General features: G+C 35.8%; 1 protein-coding gene across 1 annotated transcript in view; it reads right to left on the reverse strand.

Moving 5' to 3' along the window:
- Positions 1-14847, reverse strand: part of LOC109054034 (FRAS1-related extracellular matrix protein 2-like) — a 68778-nt gene that overhangs the window by 30904 nt on the left and 23027 nt on the right. The window contains exon 3 of the mRNA XM_042771408.1: positions 1235-1381. Within this exon, the coding sequence (XP_042627342.1) occupies positions 1235-1381 (147 nt within the window). The remainder of the gene's footprint in view (positions 1-1234; positions 1382-14847) is intronic.

The following is a 14847-nucleotide window of genomic DNA, read 5'->3' on the forward strand; positions in this document are numbered from 1 at the left end:
ACATATCTGTCAACTATGTTTTTTTCTGTATTACCATTCAGTCAGTAATTTTTTTTTTAAGTCTCTCTTATTGAATTGATTTAATAAAAAACATTAAAAACAGTAAAAAATTGTAAAATATTATTATAATTAAATATTAAAGTTGAGCTGCTTCATATTTTGTGTAAACTGTGATACTTTTTTCAGGATTCTTTGATGAATAGTTAAAATTAATAGCATTTATTTGAAATATAAATCTTTTATAACAATGTAAAAGTCTTTATTGTTATTTTGAACAATATATTGCATCCTTGCTGAATAAAAGTAAAAATTTCTTTTTTTTTTTAATTTATATATAATAAAATAAATAAATACTTAAACCAATCTTTCTTACCCCAAATATTTGTATGGTACAGTACAGTCAATCATTAAATGACTATAAAATAAAAGATAAAGAAAGAGACCCTGGAGTGCTACAAGAGATATAAAACTTGCACAACTATGTAGGTAATTTTATACCCGACCAGGGTCAGTGGTCAATTATACAAGTTTAGTGGTCATTAAAGATATTTGACCGCAGAAGGTTATGATTAAATCAAATATTCTGGAGGGCCATGAAATAAGTGATTCTTTACTGCACAGAATAATCTTGGATTCTTGCAACAGGCTAACTCCTCTCATGCCAGAAAAACTCTGATTATGAAGTTGTCTGGATGTAAATATAGTCCATATGCTGCATAAAAGAGTAAAGGTCATAATAAACTGAGCATATCTCATCAACACAATAGAAAATCATCATAATGAAGTTGCCTTGCATTAATTATGTGCTTTTTATCTGCATATGGTAATGCAATAGTTTAACTTTGATCTATAACTTTTCTAATGTGAGGTTCTTGTCTCTCCAGGAATTGAAAGCTTTTTCTGCAGACCATGGAAACTCAACTGTCAATTGAGTGATATGTGGGTCGATATATGTTTCCTCTGTTATGAATCATAACTAGTATTATAATTGTGGATGCAGGCGGAAGTGTAGTAAAGTCTTGATGCATATCGAGCAACCAAATCTAATGACAAGAGGAGCAACATCAATAGAAGTTCAAAGAGCCCAAAATAGTGATGTTATAAAGAGACTCCAGTAGATTAGAGATCAGTAGATTAGAGGTCACAGTTATTTAACATTACAGAGAGGCTTTTTTGATAATATCATATCAGTAGTGCATGACGGGAAATTAAGCACTTTCTTAACATCACTTACTAACAAATGAGGTCTCGCCAAGGTAACCTCTGCGTCTCAAGACCACCTCCAGAAACTTGGTCTCCTCATCCACCTGGTAGTACTCTTTCTCCAGGGAGATCCAAGCCCAGTTTAGCCGGAAAAGCTGGTTTTTCAGCTTGTTGCCCCCTACAGAGCAAAGAGAAGAAACATATTGAACATACAGTCAGGTAAAGATTAGTATCAAATGGTACAGTAATGACTTGGATAGAATTGTTTGTTGTGTGACTGTGTTAATCCAGGTAAAAACGTACAAAAGTTAGACTTAACTCTATCTATTCTTGTAAGAAGTATGCAAAGGCTTTCTCTTTGAAGTAATAGGTTTAATATGGCCCACTGAGGTATAATGGAGCTGCCTCCTCCGATTCATATGGGGTACATTATTCATCTCAACAAGAACAGTGTGATATCAGTCAAAATCTCTGATGCAGCGGTGAGGGGAAGCGCAGGTCTAATTGCTTCTTTTCTAATTAAAATAAAAAGGTTTGTCTGCTTCCTATCTGTGTTAGTCTGTTTTATCATCAGTGTTTGAAGTGGGATTCAAAGTGAGGGCTCGCTCCTGGAGGGCATTCCTACCAGTTACTATCTGCACACAGACAGCCACACACACACACACACACACACACACACACACACACACACACACACACACACACACACACACACACACACACACACACACACACACACACACACACACACACACACACACACACACACACACACAGAGAGAGACATCAAACACACACAAACACAGCTTTCTTTCTTATGTAGGGATGGAAATAATGGAAAAATGCAATATGTCTTGTCCATCTATGTTAAATTAAATATTCACAATTCAGATACAATTATGGAAATACAGGATGGGGTTTAATAAAATCAAATTTTGAGCTTGTCTGTAAGCTTTGGTAACCATTTTATGCATATTTATACAAAATAAGTATTATAAAAAATAAATAATATACATATAATACATATACAAATATAACATGTTTAGTCAATCTATGCTAAATTAAATATTCATAAATCAGGTATAATTATGTTATCCTTTGATAAAATCAAAATTGGAATTTTGTGGATTTTTTTTTGTCCCTGTTTATAAGCTTTAGTAACCATTTTGTGCACACATTATATAATAATAATAATTTATTATATTACCAAAACTTTTTAATAGTGATTAAATATAATTAATTTTTTTTAATATTCAAAATTAAATGTAGTAAATAATAATTATCCATAAAAAAAATGGATTTAACATCAGTTCAGCAGATTATGCAAAAACTGATATTGATAAAAATTTATTATCATGACACCGATATTGCATGACATGATTTTAATTGTCGAATACAACTGAAAAATTCTCTAATGCAGGACAGGTTAAAATAGTTACATCCTGTCTAACATCCTTCCTGTTTCAATAAGAAATGGCTAGTCTTGCACACACACTGTCCACACACACACACACACACACACACACACACACACACACACACACACACACACACACACACACACACACACAAAAAACATTCTTTGTATAACAAAGAGAAAGCTTGATCTGTATGACGGACTCATCCAATCACCATTTGGCATGAGTCATTTATCCGGTTCAGTCCAGCTGGCATGTTAAGAGAGAATAAGAGATTGAGAAAGACAGTAGGTCTGTCCTGTTCTGGCTTCTTTGTACTGAGCTATCAGTAGACTGCGGTTTGTTTGCTTTTGGCAACACTGCACAGGCTGTACCCACCCCGCACACTCCTCCTCTCTTTCCTCCACCGTCCAGTTGTCACGCTCTGCAAACCTGTCACATTCCACTATCCCCATTTCCCTTTCATGGAAAGGGCAAGACGTACACATCCGGGTGTTTTATAGTTTACATGAATGTATGTGTGTGTAAAGCTGGACAGTTGCACCTGTTTTGTATATTTTTACATCTATAATTCTAAAACATCAATCCAAGCATCTAGCATGGTCAATGAGGAAGATTCACAAAAGAAAAGTAAAATAACTCAACAGATACCTTTAAAAGAGTGTCGTCTCTGATGTTTCACATTCTAAGCTTGACAAAAATGGATCAACAACAAGACAACAAGACACTTTCCAATAATGCGGTTTCATTTGAAAGATTTGTGAGAGCTGCTTTTATGAAACATAACAAGCACCACTGATGAAAACATCTTCAAGTTTCAAGAAAATGAGTTCGATGAAACCCAGATCGAAGAAATGACAGAGGATTCTGATCTGAGCTGAAGTACCTGGCTCATCTTCAAAGTCTGACATTTTGCAGAATAATTGGCTGTGTCAACACACTTTTGATGAAAGAGAATTCGAGATTCACAAAATACAAAGATTTGTGGACTTCACCGAAGCCTGCTCTCTGTCACACAGCGAATAAACAGAATTCACTTCACCTTAGAAGAAAGACCTGAGTTGAAATTCCATTCTATCTAGAGGCTTTGTTCCTCCTAATGACAAAATAAAGTAACTATGTCAAAGTAGCAACTCAAAACTAATCTCATTCTCCTCACTGCAAATCTAAAAGGTCTTTGGTTGCACAAAAAGAGCTCAGTAGTCTCCTTGGAGGTTTGTAGGAGTTGTTTCACGCGTGGGAGAGATTAGTCTGCAAGTTCATATGCTATAGAAAGTTTATTCAGTTAAACGTTGAAAAAACAAAGAAAAATCAACATATTCATTCACTCAACCTTATCTGCAAAGACCCTTCAAAGAGTATTTTAGAGGAAATCTCACACACAACAACCCCTCAGAAAGACCACCTCAAGCTTTGATTTTAATGCACAAACACACATTTTAAATGCAATATGATAAGCCATGTTCAACCAACACACGGTAGGCCTACTATTGTTCTAGATCTGGCCAGCGGTTCAGGTTTTAGAGGTGAGATTGCGTTTTAGCTGAATAAACCCACTTCAAAGAGTTCAAGGAAAACTTCCCAGTTAATCTACAACTGAAGGTTAAGATTGCTGAATAGGGGTTGCATTAACACCAATGTTTTCTCAAGGTCCTCCTTTCTAGGTCACGGTCTAATGTTTTTTTTCCTGAACCCCCTTTGCAAAGCAGAGGCACTACCCACTGCTTTGAAAAACAGCTTCAAATTATTTTTTTCCATGTTTCTTTGATGATATGCTGGTTGCTGAAAGCAATATGTTAATAAAACTAAACTACTAATTCCATTATACTTTAGAACACAATTTTAAAGCAAGCATAATTTTACCACCTCATTAAAAAAAACTCGTTGAAAATAGGCGCTTACACTGTATCTTTTTACTTCTTATTCAACATTTTTAAGGAAAATATTAAATTAAATTAAATTACCTGTACACATGAAATTGTTTTATTCAAGTTATGATATTTTGATTAAAAATAATGAGCTCAAAATAAAAAATAAAAAAAAATCTCAAGCAATAATTTAATTATATGTAAAAATGAAACCTATATGTAAGATCAATAAGATGCATTGGATGAGCTTCCATTTCATGAACAACTGCCCATCACTTTATACATTACAGAAATGAGGATGTCATGACTTTAAGTTCCTCTGTGCACAGCTAATATAGATTTAGTAGTCACTACAGTCCTAACATAGCATGTCCTGTCTCTCATCAGAACACAATAAGCATGACATCAGCATTTGATGGACAGATTTGTTATGAATGAGACCGAAGGCTTCGCTCAGCCTGAGCTGTGCCAACTCTGGGCCCCCTCTTTCTTCCATAAGCACTGAGTCTGCAGACTGCCCTTATTTGGTAACTGAGGAAAGCGAGGGGCCCACGGTGCCCACCATCATTCTCCCTCCATCAGACAAACCTACCTGTTAGGCATTACTGCTGAACATTGACTTGTCTTTGAATAAACTAAGGACCAACTTGGTGCAAAACTGAAAGTCAGTGGCTATTGTTATTGGATAGAAGAAGTAATAGACCCCTATTCTCCAGGTTTTTGTTAGAAAACATGAGGTTTTTCACCACTTTCACTGTTTAAGCTTTTGTTACTATTTCAGGAGATTACAAAATTCTAAAATTACACTACCACTCAAAAGTTTGAGACTGATTTTTGTATGTCTTTTATGCTCTTTTCTGTTATTATTACAGTGAAAACAGCAATAGTGTGAAATATTATCACAATTTCAAAGAATTGTATCTATTGTAGCATATTTTTGAAATGCAATGTATTCCAGTGTTGCAAAGCTGAATTTTCAGCATCTTTACTCCAGTCTTCATTGTCACAAGATATTTAAATCATTCTAAGATGCTGATTTGCAGCTCAAGAAACATTTATCTTTTTTTTTTTTTGTCAATGTTAAAAACAGCTGTCCTGCTTAATATTATTGTGTAAACCATGAAACATTTTTTTTTCTTTGATGAAGTTCAAAAGAACAACATTTATATAAAATACATTTTTTTGTGAAATACTTTTTGTAGTCTTTATTTTCACTTGAACGATTTAATGCATCTTAGCCGAGTAAAAGTATTAATTTTAATATCAATACAATACAATAGTAATATGAAATTATATAATTTAATATTTTAAAATCATATTGACCCCAAACTTTTGAAATAAATAAATAAATAAAATTTAATTACTGTTAAATGGAATTATTATTAAATGTAATAATAATTAACATAAAATTGGGTCTTTTGCACTGGATAAAAGCAAACAAGACAAAAGTCTCATAAAGACCCATTCCAGTGTAGGAGAAACTAATGAGATATTAAATAGTATTAAATAGCTCTGAATTTTTACAAAATGCATACAAAAACCATCACTCTTTCTCATTAAATTTTTTTCCTTATAATTCCACAATTCACCGCAAGAATGTTGTGGAAACCATTCTCATGCTCACTTCCTGGGTCACAAAAGCAGGATTCCCATTCAATCTTGTGAGGAGGAGCTGCCTGGAATTCATTGAAGTCAGCACAGCTCATTTATGTGTGTCTCAAGAAGACAGGGAGTGAGAAATAAAGTGTGTTTGCAGCTAAAGGTCAAACTGGGCCACCATGCTCTAGTGACTGCACTTGCAATTGTTGCCGAGGTCAGTTCCCTTACACACCGGCTTAAGTCCCCTACCATCCCAACCCCCATACACACAGACCAACAGAGGAAGTGCCTAAAATACCTTGCTCACCTTTTCATTGCAAAATACTTTTCACTATGCACTTTTCCAAATGGAAAAATGAAAGGCTAAGAGGCTGTAGAAGCGTCTAAAAGCACTAAATCCTGTGACAGTCTAGGATGACGGGGACTTTTCTTTTCACGTTGTCAATAAAATGATCTGGCCTTCCACCAAAGCTTTCAGGAAAAGCTTCTAACTCATAAAGCCTTTATGCAGCTGTCTCTAATCGTTCAGCTCCCGAGAAATGTCAGTTGTGCAAGGTGTAAAATTCTTTTAACATTTTAAAGAACAAATCTGCAGTGTACTACCTTAGTTTAGTACATTGCGTTTGTGGGCATTGCTGTGCCTGCACTCTGCTATCACACCGGGCAGAGGGCTTTATGAAGGTCAGTGTTCACTATATGCCTGGAAAACACTGGCACACCAAAACTAAATCCTGTAATTTGGAGTCTAATCCTATTGGCACTAGTTCATTCACACAAGTTCAAGACAGACTCTAAAGCAAAAGCAGAGACCAGTCCTTTTTTCAGGTACATGAAATTTGCATGATTTATAGGCAAAACAAGTGAAGAAAGCGTAAGCGGTCCTACAGCATAAAAACGCACTTGACAGTGGTAGGACCCTTGCTGTCAATAGAGGGTCAGAAAGCTCTCGGATTTCATCAAAAATATCTTAATTTGTGTTCCAAAGATGAACGAAGATCTTACAGGTTTGGAACGACATGAGGGTGAGTAATTAATGACAGAATTTTCATTTTTGGGTGAACTATCCCTTTAAATTGATCTAAAGTGGAAGTAAAAACATTTATAAAGCTACAAAAAAAAAAAATATATATATATATATGTATATAAATACACACACACATATGCTTTTCTTTTGAAATAATAATAATAAGAAATGTTTCTTCTGCACCAGATCAGCATATTTCTGAAGAATATTGTGCCACTGAAAACTGAATTAATGGGTGCTGAAAATTCAGCTTTGCCATCACAGGATTTAATTCCATATACAGTATAATGTATTTACAATATATTACAATATATTAAAATAGAAAACAGTTATTTGAAATCATGATAATATTTCACAAAACCACTGTTTTCACTGTATTTTTAATCAAATAAATCTATCCATCCATCTATGGTTATACTTTATTTCAAATTAAAATGTTACCTTAAAAGTTGTAAGAGTTGAATATTAAATACATTTTCAAATGTGACCAAAAGAAAAGCTATTTAAAGCTTCTCCGCACACAAAACCATAGACTAAGTGGAAGAAACGCTCCCTCTCCATTCCCTGTGATCTCCTTTAAAGGCAGAGGAAGGCTGAATGCCATTCCCAAGCACCAAGGTCGGGTCTTATCCCTGGCCACTGCTCATTAAAGAAGAGGATTAGAGAACATACTTGGATGGACACAAGATTATTAAACAGTGCTTTCTTTCACTGCTTTTTGATTGAATGGCCCACTCTGAAACAGTTTCTTGAGGATCAAGCAAGTGTTTGAATACAAGTAAGCGATAGTAGGTGTAATCCACATTATTGAGCCTGTTCTAATGTAAACTCTCCTCCCCCTAAAAAAATACCAAATTCAACTATGGAGCAAGTCAACATGAGAGTCTCCCCTTTCTTCACTTTCAGGATAGATAACACAACCTCGCCAGGAAAATCCAAACCTTTTCTCTCTCTATAGCAAGAAATAGTTTAGCAATTAATAGCACAAATACATTGCCAATCCCCTTGTCTTTGGAAAGTGGACATCATATTGATAACTCACTGTAATGACACTGCGCATACCCTGATTGGCTAATGGAAAACTGCAGCAGATATAGAACAAGAGAATTATCAGGCAGTAGGTACTGTATAACCGTTCATGATGAGACTTCAAAAACATTCATTTACATCCTTGTGCAGCTATTATATCCGCAGGAAAGTCCTCTCCACCAACCGAGTGGTTTAATTACCACCTTTGTTGTGATGTTGATATCAGGAATACATGGTGGCACTGGAAACAACAACAAAGTGTAGTCTTTTAGCATGACAGAACCTCCAGTGGGCACACATAAAGGTCATTGACGATTAAATATTGAAAGTAGCAATTATGCACAACCTCTGAGTGCTCAATGAGGACATCTCTACTGAGGTGACATTAATCAAACGTTTCAGAAATACTGAAGCTGACACTAGCATGTCAAATACACTTCAAATTTTTTTTGTTTTTGTTTTTTTTTACCCAAAGCATAATTTTAACAGGTCACACCTCATGATGTAAAAATGTATCTATCAATCGATCTCTATTGCTACCTCAATTTAAATTGCTGCATTGCCAATGTTCTAATTTCCAACAATATTACCCTAAAAAGTAAACTAATTGTTAATACTGAAGTCATGCATGGTAGCATGTCATTTCAGGTGGACAAGTTTGGCAAAGTCTAAACCAATATGTCAACTGGTTGAAAGGAGCATTATACACCCAACTTAGAAAAGCAGCAGTGCGTTTCTCTCTGCTGTTGGACCAGTGAAAATCTTAATGGGACTTGAAGAGGAGGAGGTGAAGGGGCCACATTGAGAACACTAGAAGCAGAAAGGAAAAAAACAACACAGGCATATAATGATTCAGGATGAGAGGGACTTCACAATGAAAGCGGGACTGTGGTTTTCTTGACCCCTAAATGCCCAGTGTTTGCTGGCTCATCAGGCAGAATAATGACAGCTTGTTTGCTGAATGGCTTCAGTGCAAGGACATGGCGAGTAAAAGCCGGGCCCCCGACTGTCGAGCTTCATGCTAATAGCTCTCAGGTTGTTTGTGGCGAGCCTATTCTCTCCTCTGGGAGAGTTCCAACTAAGCTGCCTCTTTTGGAAGGACATGTTTGAACAGCATTAGTCACTTGTTATTTTGCTGAGTGGCTTGCCACAAATCTTTTCTCAAAAAGAGGGATCTCTTCTGCAAATTCATGCAGAGAGAGATGCCAATTTGCACCGCCTGAAACAACTGCTTTCGACCTATCAAAAAAAGTAACATGAGGAGTTACTGGAAAAAAGAATGCCTATATGTTTCTCAACTTTAACTAGCTACTGGAAAGAAGATAGCATTTTAATGTTGTTCTATAGGAAATTGGACAGCATGTGATATAAAATTAAATTTTGGGAAGATAAAAACAAAGAACACTTCAAAAGCACAAGATTTGAAGAGAGTTTCTGTGTTGTTGGAGTGATTCAAAGAGGAAACATTGGAATATTTGATGCAAGCTTCTATTGCATATGTAGGAGATGAAAAAAGATGAAAAAAATGGCATTCTGGACTAACACTACTTTCTGAAATCAAAGAGGTAGAGGCAGCTAGTGCTTTTCATAAGTGTGGACACATATGCTATATATACTGTATATTCACTGTACATTACCATTCAAAATTAGTTTGAGGTCAAATATATCTAACCAACAAACCCAAAAAACAAAAGGTAAATATTATTCAAAAAAATACTAAACCAAATAAATTAAATTTTAACTTTTTATTTGCAAAGAATCCTGAAAACGGATCATGAACAGTTTTCAACATTTACAATAATACAAAATATTCCTCAAGCACAAAATCTGCATATTAGTATGATTGTGACATTGAAGACTGGAATAATTGCTGCTGAAAAGTCAGCTTTGCCATCGCAGGGATAAACTGCACGTCATATATATGTTGAAACAGAAAACAGTCATTTTAAATTGCAATAGTATTTCATAATAATTTCATAATCAATCAAATGAAAGCAACTTGAAACTTCAAAAATCTTGCTGAAAATCTTTCTTTAAAAATTGATGGATGGAAAGAAGGATAGATGAATGGATTTATATAAAAATACAACAAATATAAAAAAAAAATTATTTATATACATTTATTTTATTTGTACATACCTATAGACATAAACATCAATGCTGCTGAGGTTCCTCTGTTCAACACTGCTTTTGTGAAGGTCAACTGACATATGGAATGAAAAGTTTCATTATCGACATTAATCTGTTGATGCAATCTGCAGACAAAACACATATTCATGCTTTTATACACTGTCGTTGAAGTTAATTAAATGCAACCATTTCCCTGCTTATCAGCAAAGATGTGAATTTTAAAGTACTGAGCAGCCAACCAAGGCTTCACTTTTAAAGGGGTCATGAACTGGGAAATGAACATTCCCTTGATCTTTTGAAATATAAGAGGTCATCATACTATAAAAACATCCTGTACTGTATTTCAGAACTCAAAACTTTCTCATTAGTCTAAAAACAGCCTATATTGAAGCCAATCAGCCAAAACGACAGCTTGAGGAATGTTCGACTATATGATGTAATAGAGCGGGTAAACCCAGCCTCTGCAGAAGAAGATCAACACCTGCTTCTACATCACTGCCTGATTAGCCCCACCCACTGATTCGCACATGTAGTGTAAATAACGAGAGAGGCCAACGCAGGTCTACACAGAAACCAAACGCTAAAGATGCTCAGAAGAAAACAAGCTGCTGTTCTATGGCGTTATATTTGTGCCTCAATCCTGAGCGAGTAATTGTAAGTTTTGAGCACAGAGAACTATATTTTGCAAGCACATTACATTATATTTTGAACAGAAATTAACAATCGCAAAAAAAAATTTGTTTGAGCAAAGAAAAAACGATTCCGTGCTCAATAAATGTATTTGCTTGTTTGCTATTATCCATATTAACGTGCAGTAATAACCCCTCTCACGCAGTTTACTCAGGTGCTCTCTCACAAACTTATTCTCTGCGCTCCTGTCAAGTTCCACTCTCTCTCTCTCTCTCTCTCTCTCTCTCTCTCTCTCAACCTCTTAATTGTGCGCGCTCAACTCTTGACACACGCTCGCTCAACTTCTCAACAGCGTTACAAGTGTGCCACAAAATCAACCAATCGGAAAATTAAAGCTCAATTGTGATTGGCTGTTGGTCTCCAATCACTACTCAGCACAAAGAAGACGAAAAATGGATTTAATGGATAGATGTCTACTCTAGCCACCATCAAACATGACAGAGTCAAATGGTGAAAACATCAACAATATGCCACAATGGCAGGTGAATTAGTAATTTCTAGGTTTATGATGTTATGGTTTTCTATGCCTTTGATGAAACCTGCTATTATCCGACCGTTTCGTAAAAAATGAAGTTTGCTAGCTAGCTGAATATATATAGTTATAACTTAAGGTAATAACCACCGGCTAGCGTTAATGACAGCAAGCATGGCTAACTCTTGTAGAATATAACTTGTAACTTATTTATTGTAATTTTAATGATTTAGGGTCATGGTGCAGCTGAGTCAGCAGCCAGAAATTTGGTGTCTGTGCTGCTAAACAGTATGTCCACAAACTGCCCAACACGGCCGTCAGAGACAGAGCTCCCAGTCCCTAGAAATGTGCCTGTAACAGTTCAGCAAGAAATGACAAGGTTCGTTATTCACCTACAGTACTGTAGATATGCTTATATTCAATTTTCAAATCATGACGAATTTTTTTTTTTTTTAAGTCCACGTGTTAAATGCAATTTGGTAACGTCCAGTTGGTTTAATTACTTGGATGTCTACTGTATATTCAAAATAGGCATTATGATTCACCTTGAGACATGAACTTGATTTCTAGGCCAATTGCCTTAAATAAATATGCTATTTAGAATATTAGCTTGATAGATTGTTATTAGATTGTTATATTTACTGTATATATAATAAACTAATATAAAGCTATAATTTAATCCACAGATCTTTTCCAGGATATTTTAAATCAAACTTCAGTCCTGGTAAAAAGAGGTGTTTGACTGCCACCAAGCAACTTGTAAAGACAAGTAAAACAACTGCTCTCAATTTTTATCTTCTTCCCAAAAATACATCCCACACACCGTTGCCAACTGAGGAGCTTGAACTCCTCCAGGCGGGTATGGGAAGACAAACAGTGTCTCTTCCAGAAGATGGTGACCACACAGGTACATATCCCAGTCCATCTTTTTGACTTGAATGAAAGATAATTATTGTAAAATATACTTAAGTCTTGTCACTGTCAAGGATTTTTCTGTGGGTATCTTTATTTAAATTTTACTTTCTTGTTAACCAAGATTTCAAAGCACCTGGCTAACACATTTGCAAAAATGGAGGGTCTTTGTGGGGGATGGCTCTTGCATAAGGCAACAGGTCTGTAAGTCTATGATTGTTTTGTTGAATTGTCATATTTACTGTTAATCAAATGCCAATCTTTTATTTATTTTTGGTGCATGTAAACCCTTATGGTGTATTAATTACTTGCTGCAAGCATTAGAGATGACAGACGGACAAAATGTAAATTTTTTTTCTTCAACAAAACAAATCATTTTAAGACATTTTTCTCTCTCTCTCTTTCTCTTAATAAAGTTGGCAGTGGTCGACGAAAGCTGACTGTCATTCCACCAGAAGCAGAGGGGTATTCTGTCAAAGCTCTGCGAGCTGCGTCATCGTTTTACATCATACCACTCCAGGAGACTTTAGACAACCTCTCCTCTGCCTTCTGACTCAGAGCATTTTTTCAAAAAATGCCAAAGAAGACATGCTACCAGTGTAATGAGGCGATGCCTTTGCATATGCTTGCAGTACACATTAACACATGCAAGGGAAAACTCACCATAGATGAGACTGGTGAAGAGGTGAGTGCAAGTTTGTTTGTCTAATGTAAACGAAAATAAAAATATTATGAATACTTTACTTCAAATACGGTTTTGTAAATCTGCAGTCCTCTGATGAGTTATGGGTTGTGGAGAACAAGTGCAAGGTAAGGCCATAACTAAAATCACTTTAATTGCCTTTTGCACCAGTAATCTTTGTTTCAGTTGTTTGTAACATGGAGCGACTTTCTTTCAAATTTCAGGTGGTTTGTCCAATTTGCACCAAAGAATTCCCAGACGATGAGATCACATTCCATGCTAGCCTTTGTGGAGAGAGGTAATCTGCTTTGTTCAGCTCTCTGTATAATACGTTTTTTTTTTTTTCAGGTTAAAGTCTATGTATACATATACAGGTGTTTGAAACTGCATTTGTTTTCATGTACAGCTTTGAATCTATAGTGACTTCTGAAGCAAATAGCAGTGGCCCAAGTACCCATGCTCAAACTCCAGTATGTAAATCACTAAGGTATGTTTTATTTAGATGCCTTTCGTGTTTTCATGTTTTTTAGCCATCTTATCTAGACATCACATACTATCAAATTATTTAACACAGCACATGGTGCAGTAATTCATAATCACATATAATTTAATTCTTTTCCAAACACTGTTCTGCACACTGCTGGATGGAACTATGAAATGGCAATAATTTATACACATTGTTTTTGATAATTTGGGACTATTTTATATGTTCTCTGTCCTCTTTAAGTACGGAAGATATATTGGACTTCCTTGAACATCAAGTTGACACAACAACAGAATTTAAGTTGTGTGTGGACAGAGAAGACCTTCCAGACAGGGGCATTCTGCAGTGGAAAAGAAAGAAAGCTGCATCTCCTGCCAGTACTCTGAAGGTGGTGTATATAGGAGAGGCAGGTATTGATACAGGAGCCCTTAGGAAAGAGTTTTTAACTGGTAAGTTGGTCATTTATTTGTTGTGTTCTAATATGAAACAAAACCAATCAATCAGCTAAAACTGGGTATTGCTGTTTTGTCTAAGATATGGTTTCAGGTATTGAAAACAGATTCTTCAGAATAACAGAATAACTTCTTCGCACAACACAACCTAGTTCTGTGAGCCGTAAGAAAATCCCTGCAGCATCAACCCGATGCATAGAGGCCATCATTCTCCACCACTGAATGCGGAGACCCATTGACACCAAATGGCCTTGAACCATTCGATAACCAGCATTTGGCATCTGACTTTAAATGGCTGAAATCATGTTGTCAGGCTCTTGGTCAGTCACTGTGCTGTATGATCCTCTTACAAATAAAACAAATTCTTGCATTCTTCTGTAAATTGTTCTCCTTGAAACACACAAGAATTTTGCGATGCAGGAGACTGGCAGATGTGTGTCCAGCAAATTCTTTAGTTTTTCTTTCTCTATTACAATTTTGGGGTGACCAGAACCTGGACCAACCTCTGTTTCCTGTTCAACAATGGGCATAGATCTGGCATTAATTTCCCTTTTGATAACATCATAGAGGTTTTGTAGTGCTTCTGTAATGTTTGATACACTGCCTATCTGCTCAGAGAACGATTCAAACAGAATAAGCTCATGGCGTGTCAGAAACTCCAAATAATCCAAATTTAGTGGTAGTTGGTTTATGGCAGATTGCAGTTTGGTAAGAAGTCTCTCCATCAAGTGCTGTCTCAGCAAATCCTGTTAGACAGAAAGCGCTCAGATTAGCAAAGAAGAGGGATTCATAGTTAGCCATATACGTTTGAGAATAAACTACTGGTACATGACTAAGATTAACGATAGTAGTAATAATAGATAACGTGTGGTGGAAGATAGTAA

Source organism: Cyprinus carpio, chromosome A15, assembly GCF_018340385.1.
Source record: "Cyprinus carpio isolate SPL01 chromosome A15, ASM1834038v1, whole genome shotgun sequence".
In the NCBI taxonomy this organism is placed as follows: domain Eukaryota; kingdom Metazoa; phylum Chordata; class Actinopteri; order Cypriniformes; family Cyprinidae; genus Cyprinus; species Cyprinus carpio.